At 40.2% G+C, this 26729-nt stretch overlaps 1 protein-coding gene across 1 annotated transcript; it reads right to left on the bottom strand.

Moving 5' to 3' along the window:
• Window positions 1-1917: 1917 nt before the first annotated feature.
• Window positions 1918-25550, bottom strand: Ereg (epiregulin). The gene is made up of 5 exons (XM_052735833.1): window positions 25460-25550; window positions 4976-5062; window positions 3870-3993; window positions 3166-3315; window positions 1918-1999 (listed from the first exon to the last, which is right to left on the bottom strand). The coding sequence occupies exons 1-5, from the start codon at window positions 25548-25550 to the stop codon at window positions 1918-1920; spliced, it is 534 nt and encodes a 177-aa protein (XP_052591793.1).
• Window positions 25551-26729: the final 1179 nt, after the last annotated feature.

Below are 26729 nucleotides of genomic sequence, written 5' to 3'. Positions count from 1 at the left end.
AATAAAATGACAAAGAAATACACTTTTAAATCTCACTGGCTCTCATATCCCCTCGTCTTTTTAAAAGTAAGTATGTTGGTTAACACAGAAACAAATAGCTGGAATTCTGCAAAGTATGGAGCTTGTGTATGCACAAACTTGTTGTGTACAGGAATGCGCATGCGTATTGCTTACTTTATCTCTTCTTTCCCTCATCTTGAGGCCAGGACTTGGGATGAGAGCTGTGTAATCCTTCCAGGGTTTTCTATGGAGGGCTCCATAGGGCATCAATGTTTCCTTCCCTTGTACTCTAGAGGTCAGAGGCAACTCATGATGTCTTTGTTGCCCTAGCAACATGCCAGGAAAAAGGTGGAGGAAGAATAGACCCTCCCTGACCCGGTATGTGCTCCAGAGAGATTCCACCTAAGACTGAGCATTCATTCAGCTAGGCATCCTCCCAGGAAAGGCAAAGGTGTGCCAGCAGGGACTCCTGAGGCAACTCCACAGAATAATCTAGTGACTCACTAAGACCTACAGGCTGAGAGCAGAGACCAACCCTTTCCACAAAGGCAAACAAGAGACAGGGAAAGAGTCTAGATTTCATCTTAGCTTCCATGGGAATGCATAGTTAAGTCTAAAATTTTAAAAGCTTTCAGATGTGTTTCTCCTTTAGAAAAATACATTGTGATTTATTTTTCCTGTATTTCCCTCACTTCCTGTATTCAGATATATGTTTTTTAAATGTAACTTTAAAATGTGGAATAAGATATTGACTGAACTATTTGTTAGCAAAAACTCTTTTGAAACTGGGCATGGTAATGTGGGCCTATCATCCCAGAATCTGGAGGCTAAGGCAGGAGAATTACCATGCGCTTGGAGCCAATCTGGACTAAAGAGTGAGATTCTGGGTTAAAAAAGAAAAACAACAACAATAACAAAACAAAAAGAAAAAACAAACAAACAAAACCTCTTGAATATAAAATAAAAAAGTACATTTCCATATTAAGTAAGATCTGACTAGCATCCTGTTGTATTTTAAAATTATGATTAATTTGACTTTGGATTCTGATTTAATCCTGTAATTCTTCTGTAAATTCCCTATAAAAATAATCTAAAATGGAGATCAAATTTCCTTCAAATGTGGGTTTTCTGATTGATATTCAACAATGACTTCACATAATGACGTCCTCGACATCAATGGATGCGATAGTCCAGGTGGATGAGTACAGGGCCTTTTCCTTTATCCCCTCTAGGCACACCTGTGCCATATAGCAGAGACGGCGAAAAGACCTCCTCTCCAGGATGAGGTGGCTCAAGTGTGCAGTGGTGCCAACCGCTGTGCCAAGCCATAATATAGTCAAGTCAATTATCACAGATCTGAGAAGTAGAAAACAAATTACTTATGTGATTGATTTGACTATATTATTTAGGCTTACAGGAATGTCACTTGCAACAGACTGGGCATTGCTCACTTCTAAGCACTGCACCAGCTGAATGGGCTTTGACGCTTTTCTTTTTTTTTTTTTTTTTTTTTTTTTTTGGTTTTTCGAGACAGGGTTTCTCTGTGTAGCTTTGCGCCTCTCCTGGAACTCACTTGGTAGCCCAGACTGGCCTCGAACTCACAGAGATCCGCCTGGCTCTGCCTCCCGAGTGCTGGGATTAAAGGCGTGCGCCACCACCGCCTGGCAGCTTTGACGCTTTTCAATAAAACATTTCACTCAGGAAAGTCTTACAAAAATATCAATTTTCTTTTGATATTAAATATTTTACATATAATATATTAGCAAATAGTCTGTCAAAAATAAAACTTTCCAAGTGTATTAAAAATATACAGTTATTGACCTGACACATGACCCGACATAAATATTATTAAGAAAATGAAATATTAACATTATCCAGGTATGCTAGGCATCCCTGTTCATAATTTGATGGTGATGTTCAGACTTGTGGCAGCGCTGGGTCTCCAGAGGTCACTCTCTCATATTCCTTCTTTGATTTCTTACTTTTTCGATATTTGTACCTAGAAGAAAGGAAACAGTGCTGTAATTAACAGATATAAAAAACAAACTCTGAAACAAATACATGGACTCCACAAGCACATTCAGAAAAGGGCATCCAGCCAGACAATGAGGGCACATGCCTTTAATCCCCTGCCCTCTGGAGGCAGAGGCTCCTGAGGTGAGTCTCTGAGTTCAAGACCATCCTGGTCTACAGAGTGAGATCCAGGGCAACTAGAGCTACACAGAGAAGCCCTGTCTCAAAAAAACAAAACAAAAAGGAGTGTTTTCCAAAATGGCCAGAGTGACTACGCTTAGGTCAGGCGATAGGAAAAATCGAGAGAGCAAGAGGGCAATGTCCTGCAGGCCATCAGATTTGGTAAGAAGTGGACACGGTTAAACAGTGAACACCATGAAAGTTTTTTTTCTAAGGTCTTTATACAAGCACAAAGCTGTGAAACGGCAGGAGGAATTCTCCAACATCTTTTTCCATCAGTTTCCCTCAGCAGTGTTCAGTTCTGTCACATCTGATTAGATGCCTTGAACCTGAAGGGGTCTCCTAGGGTCCAGTAGAGCATCTCCAGATTACATCTAAAGCTTAACACAAAGCAGATGCTATGTGATACCTGTTACATTGTGTTGTTTAGGTTCAGTACAGGCACTATGCTCAAATTCTAATTAGGAAGTCATTATCATCAGATGCCTATTTAGAACAAAATCCAGACAATGTTTTTCAGGAAAAAATTCAGTAAATAATTTGTACCAACTTCAAACTAAGAAGAATAAACTGGAAAGATATTTAAGGGCACTATTAACTATGCATACTCCTTAACAAGTCCAGTCCAATTAAAAAAAAAAAAAACCTTGACAATCTTTAGTTCCTTCTCAGGTATTGTTTTGTGATAATATAACTGTAGGGGGGAGAATCCTAATTATTAGAGAATGAAATTTTCAGTCTGTATTTTATAGGGAAATGGACATTCCTTGTTTTGACCTTTCCATGCACATAAGCAGGAAGTAAAGGTTAGTAATTAATGAAGCCCACGTGTAATGCAGCAAAGCATTTTTGTGACCAGCACAGTGAAGATTCCATCTTATTCCTCTCATGCTACGTTTAGATTTCAAGCAGTTTGTGGGTGTGTTATCAGGTAATTAAAAAAAAAATAGGCAATAAAACTAAGTGGCTTACCATCTGCAGAAATAGTATATGGACCCAGCGGTTATGATAAGGAACAAGAGAATGAGGATCACTGTCAACGCAACGTATTCTTTGCTCAAGGGTTGGTGAACGGTTAGGAAGAAGTGTTCACACCGGACACCAGTATAGCCCACTTCACATCTAAAAAAAATTGCAAAGACAATCAATTATTTTAAAATAAAGTCATGTTATGAGTTAGTGTTATAAGAACTAAGTCTTCATTGCAAAAAAAGAAACCAGCAAGATTTGTTTAAAGTTATCAAAATGAATTCAAAAATTGAACTCAAGAGTTGGGTCAATGCTAACAAAATGGCTCCCTACAGCTTCTAGGACTTAACTCCGGAGGCAAGTGGAAAGTCTGATGTGACTGCTAAGGTACTAGACATCTAGAATGGTTTAATTGTATAGATATAAGGGGTTTTTTTTGTTCTAATTAGTAGAATTGATTCATAAAGGTGGAGTTGCCATTGTAGTGAGAGGGGAGGCATCTGAAGTTCCCCTCATTATTATGCACCCCAAATTATCTGTGCAGATCGAAATATTATATTTGCTTTCTAATTTTCAAAGAAGTAATAAAGTTTTTAATAGTGTAGATGAAGCACATTTCAACAGCCCATAGACATACGGTAACTACATATAAAGGAAGGAAAGTGTAGGCTTCCGACTGTCGCATCTGCTCAATGGCGTCACGTTACCTGCAATAGTTCTCACTCATGTCCACCAGGTAGATGCACTGTCCATGAAAGCAGTAGCTGTCCATGTCAGGGCTGCACTTTGTGATGGACACCTGAGCCACATGGGGATTGTCTTCCATCTGAACTGTGAAGAGAATGGAAAGTTGAATGACTTGTGTGATGGGACTCCGAGTGCATAATTATCCTTTAATAATAGTAACCTCTACGCAGCTTCAGCAGACAGGTCAGAGGTCAGCAGTGGAGAATTTTTCAGGGTCCAGGAGTTGCTCTAATTACCACATTTCCCCAGCCAAAAACTCCCAAACACCCGAACATAAGCAGGCCCCCCAAACAATAAACAAACACCTGAACACACAACAGGCTAAACAAAATGACTTGAGGATTTAATTTTCAAAAGACAGACAGACAGAAAATTATCCAAAGAAAGCACACTGATTGGAGTACTTTTTCATGCCCAAGTAACTAAAAGAGAAAGAAAAAAAAAAGCAGTGGTGGAGAGAGGTTGACAAAATTCCTGAAAGCTTGATGGTGATGTACAAGAAAGAAGTGGATAACCTAGAACCCCCTCTGGCGTCTGTATCCAGCTCAGGCCAAAACATGGAGCGTTCCCTTGGACCATGTTCCCCTTGGGGGAACAATGACTGTTCACCATTCAGCTTTGTATTTCTGCCTTAACATGATGCTGATTCATACCGAGCACTCCATAAACGTCTCCTGAATACTATGACTGAAATGGAATAAGAACATTCGCTCCTCTGACATGCTACATCTATCCAGGGAAATGTGCTGTGTATGAAGTTCACAGTTTCCTGTTCTTCAAGGGAATTGTCCCTTCAAATGTTCTCTGATAATGGCTTTATACTGAATATGATTTTCCTTATTGTACGTCTTTCTAAAACTCAATTGTTTTTGTCTATAACTACATGTCCTATCTTTCTCCCCGTGTTACTTCTTCATGAAGTTTCTCCAGATCTCTAGTTAATTATAAAGTTAAACATCGATACAGCAAGAGTCCCTTCCTTTTGCTTCATTAGCATGTATTTATATTTACATTTCATTTACAAATGCATCAAATGCTGATGCTATTTTCATGACATCAGGCTTACCTAAAGCTGTGCAGTTGTCCTCGGATTCCCCTGGGATACATGATGGAATCACAGTTGTGCTGATAACTCCTTGTAGAAGGTGGAAACCTAGTTATGGAAGATAGAATACATAATTAATGATTCAAGAAAAACAGCTTTCACTAAATTTCTACATGTCTTCCATATATATTGAGAGGTTTTGTTTTAAGAAGTCAGTTCATCAAAGTGATAACAGTAAATAATTTATGAAAACATTCGTATAATTGAAAATAAGTGATCCCTTCTGAAAATAGATCTTAATTTACAAAATATAATCTAGATAAAATGAGAATACTGTTGCCCTTTATTGTTCATGGGGATTAGCTCTAGCATTCCCACAGACACCTAAATTTTCAGATGTTCAAGTCCCTTTCATAAACTGGTATAGGATTTATATATAACCTGAGTGTGCCTCCTGGTGCACCTTAAATTATCTCCAGATCACATCTAAAACCCAATACAATGCAGATGCTATGTGATTCCTGTTACATTGTGTTGATTAGGTTCAGTATAGACACTATTTTCAAATATTTTGAACCCATGGATACAGGCGGGCCATCTGTATGTCTTATCTAACACAAGAAGAAACTGCTAAACCATGCCAAGCTGTGCATGCCCTACCATCCAGTCTCTCTCAGCACAGTGAAATTGAAACAACTGTCTCATTGAGTAAAAAGATAAATGTTGGAAATTAGGTGTCAGAATGACTCAAGCCATTTCTGAATTGTATAGGAAACATGATAAGAAGAGCCCTCTAATTATATACCAGTTTATGCAAGAGCACTTTTCCTCTCCTGTTTAATCTTTGGGTATTTGCACTCCAACTCTCTTTCTGGCCTGTAGGGATTACTATTACGCAGTCAATGCCTATACTGGTGGTAGTAGTAACAGCAGCAATTGACAAGCCTCAAACACGAACTGTGTAGAGGGAGTGTTCCATTCATTTTATCCATGCTATCTCACTTTATGCTCTCAGTGATGCTAAGGAAGATGTTATTACTTCTATCAGACATAATAGAAAAACAAACAAACTACTGAGCATAAAGAGCTTAAATAACTTCTCCCAATAACACATATTAAATGGCCCACATGATAGAATTTGGGAATGGGTAATAACATTGACTCTGATGAACTTCACATGGAACACTCTAGACTAACTAAAAAACAGTATTTTTTGCATCATAGATAGTCAAAAGAATGGTAAAATGATAATGGTGTGAGAAAACTTGATCTGTACTACTTGGACACAAAAATCACTTCCCCAACTCTCAATTTTTCTTGCAAAGTTTTAGGGAGACTGAAATGGAATATTTTTTCCCCAGAAATACCTGGCATATCAGAGAGTCCCATAAATATTCCCAGCAGTCAACTTCTAGCTTCTAATTTGAATAAACTATCCAAGCAGTGCCCTCTACTGGTTTACAGTAAGATTATGTGCAAATTAAACGTCTTACACAAAATCACTTATCGAATGACCACAGAAGACAAGACCTAAGGCATTAGCTTTGTATTCTTTCCATGATTTGAAGCCACTGAAAGTTCTAGAAGCATCTGTTCTCCAGTCACATTTCTCCACACAATATGAATTGCTATTATAAACCAAAATTAATCTTCTTTAAATGACCAAAAAGAAGAAGAAGGAAAAAAAAAAAAAAGACCAGAGTCTGAATTGCACTGTCAGTTAAACAGAGATGCAGACTGTTTTCTGCGTAGCTGGGGCCAGAGATGTGTGATTTGGAGGAGGAGCTGGATTCCAGTCCACATCAGTTTTGTTGTACTTCTCAGTATGATTTCACCATGCACTGTACTGAAGAATTAAACCCTTCAACCTAGACAGTCTTCTCAACACAAACCGGGCTTCTGGTTGCACATGATTTTATCCTTGACGCACACATCCCACCTCCAACCCCACACTCCCACCTCCCGACTCCACCCAGTTCTTCCCTGGACTTTAGTCAATGAAAGCACTGGAGGAGACATTTCAAGTCTCTCTCTAGGAAAGCACCTTTGTGTGTGTGTGGGGGGGGGGGGGGGGGAATACTAGTTTCTTTGTCCAAGCCCATTATCCTTCATCCTTTATTTAGAAGTCACACGGGGGGGGGGGGGGGGGGGGGGGGGGGGGGAAGGTGTTGATGTCAGTGATGTCAGGATGAGCATTTCCTGCTTAAAATTGCTTTCAACTGCTCCCTGCCCGCCCCTGCTATAGGCTGCAGCTGATTCCAACTGCTGCTATTCAGTGCTTGGTTGTTGTTTGTTAAAGTTTTAGAAGTTGTTAGTTTTTCTTCTGTTGTAAGCTCCTAGTTGCTCAGGCCACAGGTGAAATATTTGTCTTTGCAGATTACAGAACGTTCAGCCCAGGGTGTGCCTCCATGAACACTGGCCTCCCCTTGCCGGTGATGCTCATGTGGAGACAGTTCCATTGCTTGGGACAGGTTCTGTGAGACTTGCTGTGTTCATCCACCAGCAGAATATTTTGCAGATGAAATCATAAATAATCATATTAAAGGGCAGGGTCGCACTCTATCATAGACATGTAAGGCCAGTGAACAGAAGAAACGGGTCTGAATCATCTATCTCGGGTTTAACTGAGTGAACTGATTTAAACCAGGGGTCTTCACTGGTCCCTAGCTGTGCCTGCCACAAGACTTTGGAAATGGAACAGAGGAGTAAATGTGGTGTTTAGAGGGTTGAAAAGCTCATCCACAGAAGACTGTGATATCCGCTCCTGCTGCTTTTGCAAAACTTTTCCCCGGTGAGAATAGGACCTAGAGTATTGCCATACTAGGCAGGCACTGTATCATTAAGTGCCAGCCTGGTAGTTATTTTTTTAAAGTTATATAGGGAAGGAATGAGTCCTAGTGAAATAACCACTCAGTTCTTGGTCTTACGTTTTCCACGATTTTAGTGGGTTTGTGTATAACAATCTACGGTTAAACTGTAAATATTTTACTTGAGTTTTTGGTCCCTTACAAGGATTCCTGCTATTAAAGTAATTCACTGGGTTAATTTTTTTTTTTTTTGATAATGTCTGTGTCAAAATCTGATGTGGTGACAACATTGATACTGGTTGCTAAGATCCTGAGGAAGTCTGTGCAAGGTGACATAGGTATATGACCTATGACACTGGTGCTCAGAATTTCAACTTCACTATGAAAAACAAAGACCAAAGTCACTCCAGGGACTATTATCTGGGTCACAGCTCCAAGTGGGTTTAGGAATGTGATGTTCCCTGTTCATCTCTCCGTTCACCTTTTGGTGGTTGCATTTCAGTGAAATCTCAAATATGCCAGCAGGAAGTGGAGCCACTGACTCACAGGATGCAATTCGCCTCTTCCCCGTGAGTCAGGGCCCAACCTACACCCTTAAGCAATGATGGGGACCGTGCGTGTGCGTGGGAGAGTCTGAGTAGGATCACCTCACTGGAATGGGGATAACCCTGACTGCCGTGGGCCCTGGAGTGCCGGGACCTGCTGCCCAACAGTCAAGCAGAATACCAGACATAGGAAGTGTCCTCACTGCCTACAGTTTCTTCTGACCTGTTTCCTAGTAATGACACTGGGGGAGCGGGGATGCAGGGGTACGGGGGCGGGGGTTCATCTAGAAGACCAATAGAGAAGAAGCCGGGATTCCGTGACTAGAAGAGAAAACCACGTCAGCAAAACATTCCCAAGCCTCGGGCAGAAAAATAGCTTCTTTAGAAAACAATCAAGCAAATAAAAATAAAGGATGTTAATGAATGGGAGGTGTTCACCTTCTTTTCCCAATGAAATCTTTCAGGATATTTAGACCAGAACAGCAAACTCACTATGAATCATGGTATTTTGCCTGGCCCAAACAGGTAGACGAATCCGCTATGAATCCCTTTCCCATGGTCACACTAGCTTGGTGACTATAGGCAAAGTCATTTAAACGCACTTTAATATTGTTTTAAAAGACAATTTCTCTCTATGTAGCTCAGGCTGGCCTCAAGCTTTCAAACCCCCATCCCAGTCTATGGAGTCCTGGGAATACAGACATGGTCTACTGTATCTAGTCATGAATGGGCCCTTTAAAAAGTCTTGAAGGTAATTCATTTTCACCCAGAGAATCTACATAAGTACATATTGGAAGATTCTCAAGACTCCTCCTTTATAAAGATGTAGTTCGTGAATATACGGACTAGGTTCATATTGGAGTTGACCGATTGCATCTTGCTCCCTTAGAAGACGTGAAGGAAGTGAATGTGCATTTCTTTTTGTTTTAGTTTCACGGTTTGATAATGTCTTGCTTTTTCTTGGTTAAAATAGCACAAATCTGTCAAATCAGGTCATGAAAATATCTTTCTGTGCTTCCAAGTAACAATCTGTATTTCAGACAATACGTTTGTGTATGTATGTATGTATGTATATATATATATACACATACATACATACATATGTATATGTGTGTATGTACCTATGTGTATATATGTATATACACACATATATATGCTAATCTTGTTTTATACAATCACTCTATTCCTATAATTTTTAATTATTAACCTTATATTGAAGCATCATTTAAAGCTAAATGTAAGGAAAAAACCTATATTTGAGATAAAACAGCACAAGAGATTGATACAATGCAATGCAGATATCCAAATATTTCCTTTATTTTTGAGTTTTAAAAGATCCAAGAAATTTTTCTTGGCGAGTGGCAAGGAAAGATTTAATATGCCATTTTCCAACTGTATGCATTAATTTTTATTCCATAATTTCAGTAGGAACTTCTAAACCATACTTTAAAGTGCTTATGTATTTGAGTTATCAAATGATACAATAAAGTGATTCAAGCTAAGAATGAGTTTAATTGTAAAGGAAAAATGTGTTTTACATGGTACATGGTGGATATCTCATTCATAATAGAAGTGTTTCCATTAGGAAAGAAAATGAGAGAACTGTTGGATAAGGGGTAGAACATTAATCTTGGTGTTTGGGAATTTTATGTCTTAGAATTCTAAAGATGAGACATGGTTTTTCTATGAGCTGGAAATGAATCTGTAGAGTGTTATTTGAATTCTATTGGAATTTTTTTCCTTGAGATAATCTAACATGGGTAGACTTTTTACAGCCTTTTGCAAATGTGCTTCCTTCCATCTTGCTTCTACTCTCATTGATTCAAATCAGAGACGTAAATCTTTAATGTTGAAAGAGAAGCCTCATACAGGATCAACAGTTGGGTTCTGGTGTTTCTCACTTGGTGTCTTTTCATTGTAGTCACAGTGATGGCTGAAGCTTAGAATATTTCATGACATTTCTAGAAGCATGCAAACCAGTTTGCTTTTTCTGTCAATTCTGGATGCCAACATGAATCTTTTCATGAGGATAAAGTTTTAATTAGTGAACACATACACAAACACACCCAGATACATACACACACATGTGTGCACATGCACACGAAAATGACCATAGACAAAATCATTTAAACACACTTCGATGTTTTAAAAGACAAGTTCTCTCTATGTATCTCAGGCTGGCCTTAAATTTTCAAACCCCCTACCCCAGTCTACGGAGTCCTGGGAATACAGACATGGTCAACTATATCTAGTCATGAGTGGGTCCTTTAAAAAGTCATCAAGGTAATTCATTTTCACCCAGAGAACCTACATAACATAAGTACATATTGGAAGATTCTCAAGACTCTTCCTTCATAAAGATGTATTTTGTGAATATATAGACTAGGTTCACATTGGAGAAGACTTTAGTGAGAGGCACATACACAAGAAAGGTTTATCTATAAGAGGAATAAGGCAACTTGCCCCATGCTGCTTTCTAGTTCATTAGATGTATGAAATGATATTTAATTAATACATGTCTATTGAGCACTTTCTATTTGTGAGACTGAACAAGATGGAGAAAGAGAGAGACATAGTTCCTGTTCTTTATATATTCAACAGTGTTCCATATCTAGGGTGATGATAAAGAAAGCGGAGAGTACATAAAGAATGCTAAGCATCCATTTAGATCATACCAAGTTTACAGTACCTTTACATGTACAGAAAACAGTCAGGACAGTAGATTTGTGGCAATCGTGAGTAAAGGCATGAAGGAAGGACTTAGTGAGTGATTGGATTCAAGTCTGAAGGTCATACACCACCTATATGTGTGTATGGGGTCATTGAGAATACAGATCCAGCCAGTGTAAAGGAGCATGGAAGGTTCTGGAGACACCTATTTCAAAGTCAAATGAGATATTATTGTATGTATGGAAGCCTTTTACATATTCCAAGGAAACAGTATGGAATGAAAAAAAATAGAAAATTGGGGAATTGTTATTAGAGACAGACAGAAATGGTCAAGAAAAGAGAAAAATAAATTGGAGGAAAGGGGTAAGTTTAGTATTGTGAATGGGCAGGGGTGGACAAGGAGGAGCAGGGGTGGACCAGGAGGAGCAGGGGTGGACCAGGAGGAGCAGGGGTGGACCAGGAGGAGCAGGGGTGGACCAGGAGGAGCAGGGGTGGACCAGGAGGAGCAGGGGTGGACCAGGAGGAGCAGGGGACCAGCTGTGCGATGACTGAAGAAAGCTCTCATGACCCCTGTGTGAACAGGATTCAAGTGCTGCTAAAACCAGCAATAGACTTTTTACTAAGTTGATGGGGTTTGTGGTGTCAACATCAAACAGGACTCTGCTCATGCTAGAGAAGTACTCTATCACGGAACCCCCAAAGGTGATTTTTAAAACACTAAAATTGGTATCTAGATTACCACTAACATGAATGTTCTTTGTCTTGGTAATTCAACCTGTGAATTATGGGTGACAATAAAAGAATATATTAGATTAGTGGTTCTCAACTAGGGGCAATTTTGTCAGCCAAAGATGTTTGACAAGGTCTAGAGGGATTTATGATTGTCATGGTAGGAGGTGCTAAGGACAGCTAGTAAGTGAAACCCTGGTTTGCTGCTGAACCCCCTTCTCAGGATAGCCCACCACAGAGAATTAGCCCATCCATATCTGTAACATCAATGTTAAAAATCCTTCACCAGACTGCCAAGACTTGGTCTCCAGTTCTAGCTCAGTTTATTTTACTCCCCCTACTAAGAAATTCCTTATCTCTAGAAACAGAGAGCAGGGAGTGAGGTCAGGTGGAGGGAAGGGCAATGTTTGGATTAGATTACTCCTCACTCTCCCACTGGCTACCATCATTAAGTCTTATCACTGTTCAATATTCCCCTGTCTTCCCTGTCATATTTCCCTTCTTCCCATCCTCTCTTCCTCTCTCTCTCCCTCTCCATGCACATATACTCACAGTATAGATGCAATGAGGAGTTGGGTAGGCATATTATCAGTAATATAGTCTATAACAGAGAAACAGGGATACAAGGGGTGGGGGATTATACCAGACTTAATTGGAATCAAAGCATAGGATTTCCAGAAACTATCCATCAATTTCAAGATATCTTCTGTCTCAGGTACGTATCACTGGTTAAATCAAAATGTAGTGGTGAGAAATAGATAAGGCTTCAATCTAATTATAAAGCCAGCCAACGCTGATATTTAGCATAACCTGTTACTTCCATTATGTCCCCACTAACCCTGTGTAGATACAGACTTGCTATGAGTTATGATGAGAGAAGCACCAGAGGAACAGGTGGGCAGGATGGACACATGCGTGCTTCATCACTGAGCCTTTCAATTAGAAATTACAAAGTTCTCATACACAATAAATGCGTATGTACACACAAGCTTGTGTGTCCATAACTTTCATATCTCATTCATAACTCCCATTTTTTACCTAAGAGGCTAAGCAATAACATTCTTTTTAGGAACAAATGTCAGATGAGCTTGAATATTAGAAATAGTATGCTGGTTAATTAAATCATTACTTTAACCTAGAATGCAACTGAGCCTTTAACTACTTTGTAACTAGACACCCAGACTTACACAAACTGTTTTGCCAGAGGACACTGAGTCTGTTGCATTACCTCATTTTTTTTCAAATGTCCCAGGATTGCATTTCCATACCAAGGTGATGGTTGTCAGGGGGCCTTCCCATTGTCTTCCAGGGCAGTGTTCCTAATAGCACTTACAGCCATATTAACAGACAATTTGCATACCCCTATATTTAGAGTGCAAATGAGGAAGCCACACCTTCATTCAAATCTCCTTAGAGAGGACTCCCCACATCTGCATCTCAGCTCAGGAAATGGGAAATTCACGAAACTGGACAGAAAAATCCACAATTACGCAAAGACTCGAGGAATAAAAATATAAGATATTCTCTTCCTGCCTACCTTAGTTAGGATATGCTTTGGAAAATAAGAGACAAAAGACCAGTTGGCTTCGATGACTACTTCATAATGAAGTTCCTATCTAAGAACTATGTGGATAAAATATGGATATTATGTAAAAAAAAAATTAGCTTTCTTAGCCTAGGTTAAAATGACAGATATGTGTTTCCTCTGCTTGGTTCTGCACAAGGAGCCAGCAAGCCCACTTAGATATATGAGCTGCACTCAGAACAGGTTCTAAGCCTTGGGGCAGCCCTAGGTAACACTGGAGTTTCTCTGTTAGAGCCTGCTATTTTGATTATTCCCACTAGCCTTTGAACCTACTGAATGTTTGCCCCTGCTAAAGAGTGACCTTAAATTTTGTTGTTTGCCCCCAGTCCCTAAGCCTTTGTGAGGTATTTGACTTCTCTGAGTCTTAGTGTCTGCATTTGTCAAAAATGCACCATCATATTTGGCCTTATTCAATGATTTTTAGGGTAAAGTGAAATGATTAGGGTTTAAGATGCCTAACACAAAACCTGGCTGACCCACAGCAGGCATTTGGTAATAGCTAGTTCTTGTCCTGCCTCCTGGATTTGGATCCCAGTGCTGAACCAGACACTCCAATTATCTAAGGTGCTCACATGGCAAGACAATGCAGAAGACACTTGGGGTACCTGGGTCAAAATTCGGACAGGGGAGCACTGTCAGCATGGTTTCTGCCCAGGTGTGTCTTCTTGCATTATGCCAAGAGTCAGGTAGATCATAAACTCTCCAGGTCAACAGAAGGCAAGCCCATTGTCTCACTGAGATTATGTTTCTTGTCTTTTTGAGAAAGACCATTTGCTCTGCTTAATTCTCTCACCATGTAGTGAAGCCAGACCAAATCATCTTCACTAATGAATATTCTCAAAAACCCATATGAACATGAATGAAAATGTTTGACTTCAGATCAAGTATCCCTATACATAACTGCAGAACTCAAAATAAAAATGTCTCTTACTCTCTCTAGAACAATCACAAGGTTGAAAGGGTAATTCAGCTGTAAAATTACACATTATTCAGAAAACCATTTCTAACTGGGCTATTTCCATCTTTTACTTAATGTTCATTAAACTAAAAATGCTAGTTAACTTAGACCTGACCTCTCTCAGCTTATCGTCTATTTTGTAAGGGAACTTGGGTCAGTTTCCTCGTGCATAAAACAAGAGCATTGATATCAAAGGGTTATAAAATGCAATAGCAGTGAAATGACTGTATGTAGCTACTTGAAACTGCTTGCATTGGGGATAGATGAGAGAACTTTACTCTCATAATCATAAAGGCACAGACATTCCACAAAAGCAATAAAAGTACATTTAAATCCAAAATTTCACTTTCCTTTGAGGGACAAAGTCTGAGATTTCTAAACCAACCTTTTCTTTGGGAGGGGCACAAATTCCGATACTGTACGTGGCCTTGCGTTTTATTTCCTATATGACTTTGGAATCATACAATAACCCCTGCATACCAGACTAGAGTGATACAGCATAGAACTTCGAACAGGAACTTTTCTAGTGGCAAGAAGTATCTCAACAGACTGGGAAAACAGAAACTGACCTAGCTCATCTGGAAATGGGCTTGGCAGCTGACGAAATGGGTGAACTATAATTAAGTACTGCAATAAAGGAGCTAAGCACTTTCATGACAACAAACACACACACACACACACAACACACACGCACTAGGTGGGTAGTAACCAGGTTATTCATAGGCTCTTGCCGTCTCACATTAGAATATTCACTGAGCTAGCTGCACAGGACAGACACTTGCATTGTTCTGATACACCTTGCAAGTGGGAAAGAAACAAAAACAAAAACAAAAAAACACTACACCACTGTGACCTTTAGGTTCATTTCTAACTCCAGGAAGACTGCCACCCTGCTGAGCTTATCCCTTTCACAGAGACCTCAAAGCAAAGGCGGCAAAGACACATTGTTTACAGTGACTCTACCGTCAAGACCTTCTTAGCTCTGCTTTGGCAGAAACCACAGATCCAGTTTCTACTTGGGCTCCTGCATTTAGACAGGTAAGTTCTAACTATGCATAGTATGCATTTCATTAGGGCTCCCAACCCCTAGAAGGCGTGTCGAAATAATAATTTAACTGTTACATCCTGCACAGGCAGTGTGTCTTGGGAGAATTTGTCTCATGGCAAGTTCAGGAAGGTGAAGCTGGTGGCTTTTATTTCCTTATTAAAATGTTCATAGATTGGGGAAGTTCATATATAATTCTAAAATCATCTGACGTTTGAGAAATTAGGGGAAAGTGATTAAACAAGATAAAGGAAAAAAAAAAGAGAGAGAATTTTACAGTGGGATCTCCCTGACTCTCGAGCCCTTGTCCACAAGAGCTAACTCATCTCAAAACAAGAAAACTATTAATAATAATAATAAAAACACCTTCCTAAATTACAGGCTTCTGGCAGGTGGTCTCAAACATTGCTTGCCTGACTCCCTGAGAAGGCTGGTACTGCTGGGGGGATCTGCCCATGACAAGTCACTGATCTGTTGGCAGCTTCCTTCTGGACCTGCTCCGTTCTCCTGGGCCCCAGCAGCGCTGCAGACACATGCCTGGTTGTAAGCAGGGTCCTTTGCACAAATGTGTCTAGTGGGCTGGGGCTGATTCGATCTCTACCTGCCCCACCCGGAGAAAGTAAATCATTATCAGAGGTGCTTTCCATACCTTTGGTGTTCTAGAACTGCCGCATTCTCAAAAGGGGTGAAAAAAAAAAACCAAACAAACTTTTCAACTTTTTTTTCCCAGTAAAAGCGAGTTTATTTCCCGCAGAACATTTGCCAGTAATGAATTTATCGATTAAATGCAATTTTAACACCAACCCGTCCCGCACCTCTCCAATTCCGCCAACAGGAGAGAGAGACCCGCAGAAGACATCCTCTTAACACACAGTGCTAAGTTGAACCTGGTGGACAACTCCGTACTTGTCCTATGACAAATGCACGGGGCCGTTCCCTTCTCCTCTTTGGGGAGGCGAGGGCTTACCCAGGCAGAGCAGCGCCAGGACCCGAGCGGTAGGGAGAGTCTCCATTCTCCTCTCTCTGTGCAGCTTGCAGAGTGCGGGGCGGCGGGCGGGAGCCAGGAGCCTGAAGCTGAGCTGGAGCTGGGCTGACCCAGGGACTGGAGCCTACCAAGTCGCTGTGACTCCGCGCCACCAGGCAAGTGAGCTCAATTGCCCGGCACAGCGACCTTTATAAGTCTGGGGAGGCGCTTCAGCACGCGAGGACTTACTAGCGGGTTGTCCAGGGTTTCCTAATTCCGGCTCCCGGGGGAGGAGTGGTGAGTGGTGGCCGGCTGAGGACTGGCCAGATGTCATCCTCCCTCTCAGGAACACCTGAGAGGAGAGTTTGAGGAATGAATGTCCTTCTAGTGAGCCTGGGACTACTCCCCAAATTTTTCCATCCTCCCTGTCTTCGGACTCAAGCTTGAGGAGGTGGGGAGCTTGAACCAGATGGGTTGGTTTGCTTCGTGGGGTCATCTGCCGGGTAGTGGGTGGCTTTAGCTGCTGTGGGTGACTGTTGCAGTCAGGGCTGGTGTTTCCAGCACATACTTTTGGAGAGGTGAGTGTGTGACTTGCCCATTTAGGGCCGGAATAACTCCCTGTTTGGGAACATACTTGAAGCTTGTCACTGGCTACAGTGATCTGCTCCTATTCAAATGCCCGGAAATGCTTCTCACATTCACGCCTGCCTGTCTTCTTTCACAGTCCCCTCAGCTTCCGACATGATTCAGACGTTTATCACTTCAAAGTCTAGTAATTACGAAGAAAGCCCTATATTGTTTTTCGTTCTGTCCTATTTGCTATCTATCAGCAAGTTTTGGAGGTGACAACTCCAAACATCACTTTAATCCAGCATTCCTTTACACAACACCTTCCAATGACTTCTCCTGTGCCTTTGGGAGAAGATCTGTCTCAAATGTGAACTGAAACAGTCCTTACCTCAGCTTTCCCTGGTTTGCCAGACAAATGGGTTCACCTACTCAGGCTGGACAACTCAGCATGTGTCTGCTTCTTGCCAGTTTCTTCCCATTGTTGATGGAGTCAGACTTGGGGGAATGGTCGCCCTTTATAGGGAACTAGTCAGATTTAGTCCATTTATCAAGGTTCTCACGGCCTGGGATGCTTAAGTCCATAGGGATCTTTCCCCTAGATTCATAGAATTCAAGGTTGGGACCTGCCCTTCTGATAAATCAACTTTGTACACTTTGACTTTTATTTGTAGGTCTTATTTTCACATCTGCACAGGCATACAGATTTTTGCTGTGTTGTTGTTTTTACTTTTTGTTCTAATCCTCCGGAGGACTTAAGAGCAGTCAACTTTGCACACAAACAGATTGGGATGGAAAATGGAACCTGAACGGTTTTGGCTAGTACTTTCCTTGATTTTCTAGCTCAAATTAGAAAAAAAAAAATACTGTTTTTAAATTCCTTTTCTTGTTATTCTCTCTCCCTTCACTCAAGGCCTTCAATGTCCACAAACTTTATTGTTAGAAAGAAATATTGCATTCTTTTAGTGGTTGAGATTGAGAACATTTGAATGGAAATCCTTGAATAACCTGCTCAGTCTCTCTAGCTTGGCTCATAAGTGGAGAATTAATAGTAACTAATTCAAACAGAAGATAAGTAGTGTGTTTAGCACAGTGCCTAGAACAAGTTAATGCTCCCTGAAAGTACCCACTCCTGTATGCAAGCACCCCTTCTTAGGAGGTGGCTTTTGGTAGTTGATCAAGATTTATGACTTCAGAGGAAGGGCAAGATTTCTCTGCTGATCTGAGTCAGTGGAAAAGGCAAATGGCGACAGGCTTGCAGGGATTTCTCTTGGACACAGCAATGGCTCCAGCTGAGAAAAATGACATCGGTAATGGTCTGTGGTTTTGTGGGCCCTTGACAGGAGTCACACATCCGGTAAGCCAGAATTAGGAAAAGAGACTTGGCTCCATAGCAGCGTTGGTCTACAGATTAGAGCCGAAAATAAAAACAGCACGAGTGCCTGAGGAATAAAAGCAAAACTCAAAAGAATGGGTCATCAGCTGGGATCATCTGCTTCTCACGGCGACTCCGGCAGGTACTTGCAAGGACTGCTTTCTTCCATCAAATAGAGTGCTGTGCCTTCTGTTCAAAAGAAGAATGGGGTGGGAGAGGAATGGGGTCACGCTGGTGGCCCTTTAGCAAAGGGCAGCTCTGTGGCATCGTCTATGGAGAAGGAGGTTTTCCACTCTGTGGCTGGTGCTTGCATGAGGGGAAAAAAAAATCCTCACAGGTCTCTCAAAATTTTCCACACCACGTCTCTAGCTGGCCGGCTTTTAACATGGTGTGAGGAAATCTTTTCTTTATTGGTTCTATGTTTACTCAATTTTGTAGCCATTACTTTTCGAGAATGACTCCACCATGACACATCGGGCGAGATTTACCACTGCCTCCGCAAAATAGTATTCAATTTTTTTTTAAATAATTAGGAACAATTTTCATTAATCGTTCATTTAAATATACATGTACATAGTATAAAGTACAATCATATTTCCTCTTAAAGACACAAAACATATTTGAATGTGTGCAGAATAGTTGGAGAATAAAATAAAGTTATAATTTTCCACCTAACAAATGATTCTAAAACAGCAGCCAAATCAGTAATTCCCAGTTTGATGCAGATGTGGAATTATTTCTAAGAGATTAGTAGACTTAATATAATTTACAGATTACATATACATAGTTAATATTGCTTAAATATATTGAATTTGTAATGTGATTAGTAAATATATTGATATTTAAAGAATACCGAATTCATCATGGCATCATAGCATGTACTTTTATTAATGAAGTTTGTTCATAGCTTCATACATGTACTCTCGTCTCTCATCCTCTCTTAACTCCTTCCTAGCCCTTGTAACTAGTCTTCTTTTCGATAAATCTTTTTCTCACACTTCTAAGTGTTTTGTTTTGTGACCCACTGGGCCTGTGTGACTTTAGTCAATGTAACTTTTCCACAGGTCTAGCCATTTGCCTGCAGATTTAAAATTCCATAGTGCATAGATGCCATAATCAGAAACCATCCATCAGTGGATAAGTATCTAGGCTGTTTCCATTTCCTAGCTCCTGTGAGTACAGCAGCAATGAATGGGTATCTCTGTAGTGTGTGTGTGTGTGTGTGTGTGTGTGTGTGTGTGTGTGTGTGTGTGTGTGTGTATGTGTGTGTGTGTGTGTGTATTATGCCCAAATTGGCATAGTTGGCTCATCAATTAGTTTTATTTCTAATTTTTTTTTCTTTTGAGAAACCTCCAGACTGATTTCTCAAGCAACTGCACTAGTTTCTGTTCCCACCAGCCGTGTATAAAGGTCCCTTTCCCATCCATGTTGGTTGTCATTTGATTTCTTGATGGCGGCCATTCTGACAGGGATGAGGCACAATCTTAAAATGGCTTTAATCTGCATTTCCCTCATAGCTGACGATGTTGACAATTGTGTTTTCGAGTCATTTGTATTTATTGTTTTGAAACCTCTTTGTCCAGTCATATAGCCCATTTTTTCTAGAGTTCTTGGTTCTCTTAATGTTTAAATTCTTGTTGTACTCTAACCATTAATCCTCAGTCTGGGACACAGCTGCTGAAGACTCCTTTTCCCCGCTGTGGCTGCTTCTTCACACGACTTTACACCCTGCCGTACAGAAGCTTCTTGTTTTTATAAGAGATTGTCTGTCAGTTGCTGGTTTCCAGAGTAAAATTTCTCCAAACTGGGGTGAGGGGAGCCCAAGGACCAGATGGATTCACCCAAACTCTACCAGAAATTCAAACAATATTAACACCAATACTGCTCAACTATTCCATAAAGTAGAAAAGGAAAGAAGGTTTCAATACTCCTTCAGCGAAGGCAGTATCACATTGATACCAAAGTTACATAAAGACAAAAAAATATGAAGGAAAGAAAAGATAAATTTACACCATGATTTTCTTGCTGAATGCAGATGTCCAGATAGAGAATTTTTCAGTAAAATGCTTGCAAACCTAGTTCAAGATAAAAAAGATTGGTCATCTTGGAAAAGTTGGCTTCAATCATTATCATAAAGCATAGAGCAATAAACATGATTTGCCACATAAATGGACTCAAAGACAAAAAAAATCACATGATCATCACAATAATCACACACAAAATTACTTTGATAGAATTCAATATCCCTTCATGATAAAAGTCATGGAGAAACTGAATGGAGGGAACATTCCTCAACATAATAAAGGATATATATCTATATATCTATGTGTGTGTGTGTGTGTGTGTGTGTGTGTGTGTGTGTGTGTGTGTGTGTATGTCAAAGCTATCACCAGCATCATGTTAATTGGAAAATAATCCAAAGCTTTGCCACCAAGATCAGGAACAAGACAAGTGTGTCCACTTTCTCCATTTATTCAATATAGTGCTTGAGATCTTAGTTAGATAAGAAATAAAAAGAAGAAATGTAAAAACAAATACAAATGGAAGAGGATAGGATGACCACGTGTAAGTCCATAAAACTACAGCTGCCTACTTTTTGACAAAGATGTTAAAAATACATGTGGGAGACAGGATGGCATCTTCAACAAATGCTGCTGGGAATTCTGGATATCAACATACGTGAGATGAGGATCTATGGAACTGGATCCTTGTCTAATTCTTAGTACAAGATTCAACTCCAAAGTTAGGACTACTACTACTACTACTACTACTACTACTACTACTACTACTACAAAAATCTATTAAAAAGCTAGAGATATGGACTGGGGGAGAAGAAGTGAGAAGGGCGGGAAAGATGGGGCAGTGATATTTGTCCAAGGCTTTTGGCTCATAAACAAGAAGGATGAAATTCAAGTCAGCAGCCAGGCTCCAGCCTCCACCATCCTACTACACTCTAACCATTTAGGGAATCCAGTGTTCAGGGTTTGCTTCTATAGATGAGGTTTGTCATGTGTTTTCATTATACTTCATGTTTCTAGAATTTTCTAGTCTAAGATTATTCCTAAGATCTGCCTCACCTTTTTGCAGAAAGTTTTCAGTATCTTTCCTCATGATGTACTTTCTATGTTCCTTCCTTTGAAGGCGACAATTGGTTCCCATCTGCAAAGCATTTGTTCAATCACTTTCCATTGTTCACTGTGCTTATGAAGAGTGTTTGATCCTAAAAATTACATTAAAAGTGTGTAGAACCTAGTATTCAACCCTTCCGTGTGTGTGTGTGTGTGTGTGTGTGTGTGTGTGTGTATGTGTGTGTGTGTGTGTGTGTGTGTGTGTGTGTGTGTGTGTGTGTGTGTGAAGGAGAGAGACAAGGAAATAGAAAAGGGATTATTTGACAGGGGAAGGGGACCAGGTGGGAGGAGGAGAATGGACTATAGCGAGTGATGGGAGCTGGGCAAATACGCAAATACGAACAAAGTGCAATGATGTACATAAGTGGGACTGCCCAATGCCACAATTGCATCTATCGTTTTATGTATTGACTAAAAGTGTTGCTTTAAAAAACTGAAAATATCTGGGAAATACCATATAAAAATTACAAATGAAACTAATTTTTTCAAAGCTACTAAAGCAAGCTAAGAAAATAAAAACAGTAAGTGAAAATTTAGCTTCAACCCCCTTTTTCTCCCAGTACTACACGCATTGACTGAGAGGAAGAATCAAGTAGTTTCCTGTAACAATCCACCCATGAAACAAACAAATAAAAATTGCAGTCTTCAGGGTTTGAGGTGGGGAAAATTGATATCCAAACCCATTAAGAGGGAGGAAGGGTGCTGGAGAGCAAACAAAGAAATGTGGCTGAGTTCGAAGTGGTGGCTTCTTTGGCTGTTGGTGGGTTCTGCTCTAATGACAAAAGGGTCTCCTTGTTGCAAATCCTCAGTGGTTATTGATTGCATGAGTGGTGATGGAGAGCTGGGGATGCAGCTGTGGTGTTTGACAGGTAGTGATGGAGAAGTGGGGATGCAGCTGTGGTGTTTGCACAGGTATTGATGGAGAGTTGGGGATGCAGCTGTGGTGTTTGCACAGGTAGTGATGGAGAGTTGGGGATGCAGCTGTGGTGTTTGCACAGGTAGTGATGGAGAGTTGGGGATGCAGCTTCGGTGTTTGACAGGTAGTGATGGAGAAGTGGGAATGCAGCTGTGGTGTTTGACAGGTAGTGATGGAGAGCTGGGGATGCAGCTGTGGTGTTTGACAGATAGTGATGGAGAAGTGGAGATGCAGCTGTACTTGCTCACAAGATTCCTGGCCTCATTGCCTACCCTGATCCTGCTGCTCCCAAAGCAATATGTTACAGTTAAAAATGAGAGTTTTCATAAAGTCATTCAAAATACCTTTTAACCCTTCACTTTCAGCAAACATTCTGTGTCTCATACAACCAACAAACAACTGTTCAAATGAGCATATTTAACGTGTGAAAATTTGCTTTTTTTCTGATAGATTACTCGCATAGCTTTTTATGATTACATCTGGATCTATGTTAGTTTAGAAGTATTTAATGTTAACGTCCTTCTTGGGTGTGGAAAACATCCATGATGGAGAGTTAGGCATAAACTCGATTGCCTTTTAATCTCCTCTAAGATACATGAATTGTTCTTTATAAGTAAATACCAATTAAATGGTGCCCGCTCTCTTAATTTTATGGGCACCTTGTAGGTGAAACATCTAAGAAAGAAGCGGACTGTCACAAAGATCCTAGATTTATTTATTTATTTGCTTGTTTGTTTGTTTATGTATTTGTATTTTAGGTGCTGAAGACGGAGCTCTGCCTAGCCCATGCTAAACAAGTGCTGGACCACTGAACTACTTCCCAGCACTGAGTTGGGTTTGTTTGCTTGCCTGTTTTTACTGCTGAACTCTGTTGCTAACAGACAAATAAGGCATTGCTAGTGAAGACAATACAATATCTACAGAAGTCTTTATTACTGGCATTGTGTGTTTGACTCAGAAAACATCTCCCAATTAGACTATGCTTCAATAAGATGTCATGGTAGAGTGTATCTCTTACTTGGTGAAGAGTATTTGTGTAAATGGTTAACTTGCACTGGGTGACTGGGGATACACTTGTTCTCACCTATAGCTGTATTTAAAGTCATGTGATCATTTTTGGAAAAAAAAATGTCAATGCTTGGACCCCACCTTTGAGATAATCTGATTCACTTAGATCCAAAAAGGTCATTGAACTATATATTTTAGATCCAAATTCTAGTCCTTCCTTTGAAAATAATCTGTTGCATAATGATCATAAAAGGTCCTTTGCTGGCTCTTGGTTAAGGTCCTCTCATCTTGAAAATGTAAGCCTGAGCTCTGTGCTCTCCTACACCACCTGTGTCTGAGTCCTGTGTTAGCAAGATGGGGCCACGCAGATGTGATTTTAAGTATTGAACAAGATTAGGCTGTGCTTAGAGGTACTGACTGGAATATTCTGGCTAACTAGCATAGGTCCTATCTCAGGACATGCTAAAGTAGTCCACTTTATGAGCAGGCAACTCCAGGCTTCTAAAATATAGACTTCATCTCACCAAGGATATTTGTTTTGTCATTTTCCCCTTTGTTTACAGCTGGTGAAACATGATCTCTTCAAGAAACTTTGTTAAGATTTAGAAACTAGAAAAACTGATCCTTCTGTGTACTGAGACATAACTGTCTTAAATGTATGACCTAGACCATATTCATGAAAAATCTTCTTTGTCTCCTGAGGAAAAATAGACATACTTAATATTAGAAGGTGTTTTAGTTAAGGTATCTATTGCTGTGATAAAACTCCATAGCCAAAAGCAACTTGGGGTGGAAAGGATTTATTCCATCTTACAGCTTGTAGTTCAGTATCTAGAGAAGTTAGGGCAGGAACATGGAGGAGAGGAATTCTGCTTACTGGCTTGCTCAGCCTGCTTTCTTGTAGCACCCAGAATCAACAGACCAAGGATGGCATCACCCACAGCTAGGTAGGCCCTCCTACACCAATCACCAATCAAGAAAATATTTCACAGGCTTGCCCACAAGTCAGACTGGTGAGGACATTTTATCAATTGAGGTTCCCTCTTCTCCAATGACTCTGGCTTATATCAAGTTGACATAAAATGAGCCAGCACAGAAGGGAAATTTCAGAATTGAAACACAGGTGTTATGCACTTTCTATTTCTGCTATATTTAAGTTAAGCATATTTCCATGCCACTTTAGCTCCAGCTTTTGATACTTCTGCTTACTGATTGTCTAGGTCAACTTTCTTCTTCTTCTTCTTCTTCTTCTTCTTCTTCTTCTTCTTCTTCTTCTTCTTCTTCTTCTTCTTCTTCTCCTTTTCCTTCCTCCTCCTCCTCCTCCTCCTCCTTCTTTTCCTCCTCCTCCTCCTCCTTCTTTTTTTTTTTTTTTGGTTTTTGGAGACAGGATTTCTCTGTGTAGTTTTGGTGCCTGTCCTAGATCTCGCTCTGTAGACCAGACTGGCCTCGAACTCAACAGAGATCTGCCTGGTTCTGCCTCCCCAGTGCTGAGATTAAAGGAATGCGCCATCGCCACCCGGCACAGGTCAACTTTCTAAGAAAACTACATCTTCAATATTCCTTTTTCTTGAAACCTTCAGTTATCTCCTCAGTCCCTGAGATGTTGTTTATCACACCATACCTTCATCGGCATAAAACTTAGCACTTCTTCCCATGTGTGGTGTTTGATGCTTTCCTTCTTGAACTGGAACGTGAGTTCTAGAATGCAGTCACCATTTCTCTTTCAATCCTGTGTTCTCTGTGCTGAACGTGGTGTGTAGTGTGTACAGGCACTCTGTACTAACTATCTGATGAATAAACTGACTGGTAAAGGTACACTACCTGGGAGAAATGTGTACTTATTCTACTCTATACAATGAAAACAGAAGCGTAAGTTGTCATTTTGGAGGCACTGCTAGGGAACCAAGTGGGCACTAAACTGAAAAGCATCATTAATGGGTTTGTTCTGCTCTTGGACTAGAACAACTCAAGGGGTTTTAAATCAAAGTAGTTTCTTTTATGCTTCTAAATCTTCCATGGGCCAACAAGTCATCTACATTGTTCTTCACTGAGGCTTTGCAGGTAGTCCTGCCTCTTGTCTCTTTCTTGTCTTCTTTACTGAATTATTTCTTTCCTCTGCCCCAGTGTTGCCCAATCAGTTGGCAAACTCCCTGAATTCTACCACGTTCCTGTATGGTTCACCATACTTATGGGCTCATCTGCACATACTCAGAAACCCTCCACTTGTGCCGCTGACAGCCTCGCATTCCCTTGATGTAGTCGTCTGAACTCCCTGGGCTGCAGGAGCTTCCGTGTCCATTTCTATCTTTAATTCCTACTCAAGGAACATCTTCAGAGCTGTTCTTCTGCACATTGTCTTTGGTGTTCTTGGCTTTTGTTTTTTAATTGGATATATATATGTACAATATATTCTGATCATGGTTTTTCCTCCTTCAGCTCCTCCCAGATCCGCCCAATCTCTCCACTGACCCAACTCCAAGCCCTTTCTTTCTTTCTCCCTTTAGAAAACAAACAAATAGGCAAACAAACAAACAAAACTATATTAAATCAAACAAATAATATTTTAAAAACCACTAGACTTACTAATTATAATGACAGTAATATTTATCTATTATATTCTTTATTGGCCTCCATATTTTGGTTCTTCTTTTCCTCTTGTGTATGATCCTGTTTTTATATACTGAAACCTCAATATAGTTAAGTTTTGCTTCCAAAACTAGCTTGTTTAAAAGTCTTGATGTTGCAGGTTTGTATGGTTTTTATTCCATCTTTGAATAATCCATTACTTAGAGGGATTTGTATTGGAGAGGCTGCATGACACACTGACAATAATTGTGGATTCTTAGCTACCGACACTTGCTACAGACTTACTACAATTGGAGAGCATGTCTCATCTAGAAGGTGAGATTTACAAAAACAACAACAAAAAAAGAGTTGTGAAGACTAAAATACAAGGAAAAAGAAGTATCAGGCCATGGACTGACAAACAAAAGATATTCAGTAATTATCAGCTGTTGTTCGTATTAGTGCTGACTTTCAAGCCGCTGTTGTGGGCTGTGATATCTCAATGGTAGAGCACTTGTTGTGTGTGTGTGTGTGTCCAGTGTTTAAGTTCCACGAACCCACCACACAACACACTGATTTTCTTCAATGAGAGATTCTAATATTGTTAAAAAATGATCTTTGTGGTGTCTGGATATCCTGCTGTCTCTAGTTGGGTGTCTAACATATAGAAGGCAGTTAGCACATAGTTAGGGATTACTAAAGCTAAATTCCAAACTATAAATTATAGGAAGAGAAGGAAATTACATTTGGACGAGGTTGTCCTATATCTGATGGTGATCAGACATCAGAATGTTAATAATTATTGCAACTGTAATTCCTAATGCATTAACCATGTGCTCATTATCTCAACTAGCTCCTGGACCAGTTTTGTTAGACACCTGTGATGCAAATTTAGACACAATGGTAGAGAAGA

This window comes from Peromyscus californicus, unplaced genomic scaffold (assembly GCF_007827085.1).
Source record: "Peromyscus californicus insignis strain IS unplaced genomic scaffold, ASM782708v3 Scaffold_13__1_contigs__length_99412109, whole genome shotgun sequence".
Lineage (NCBI taxonomy): Eukaryota > Metazoa > Chordata > Mammalia > Rodentia > Cricetidae > Peromyscus > Peromyscus californicus.
Note: the sequence above shows the minus strand (reverse complement) of the source record. Positions and strands in the feature narration are given on the sequence as shown.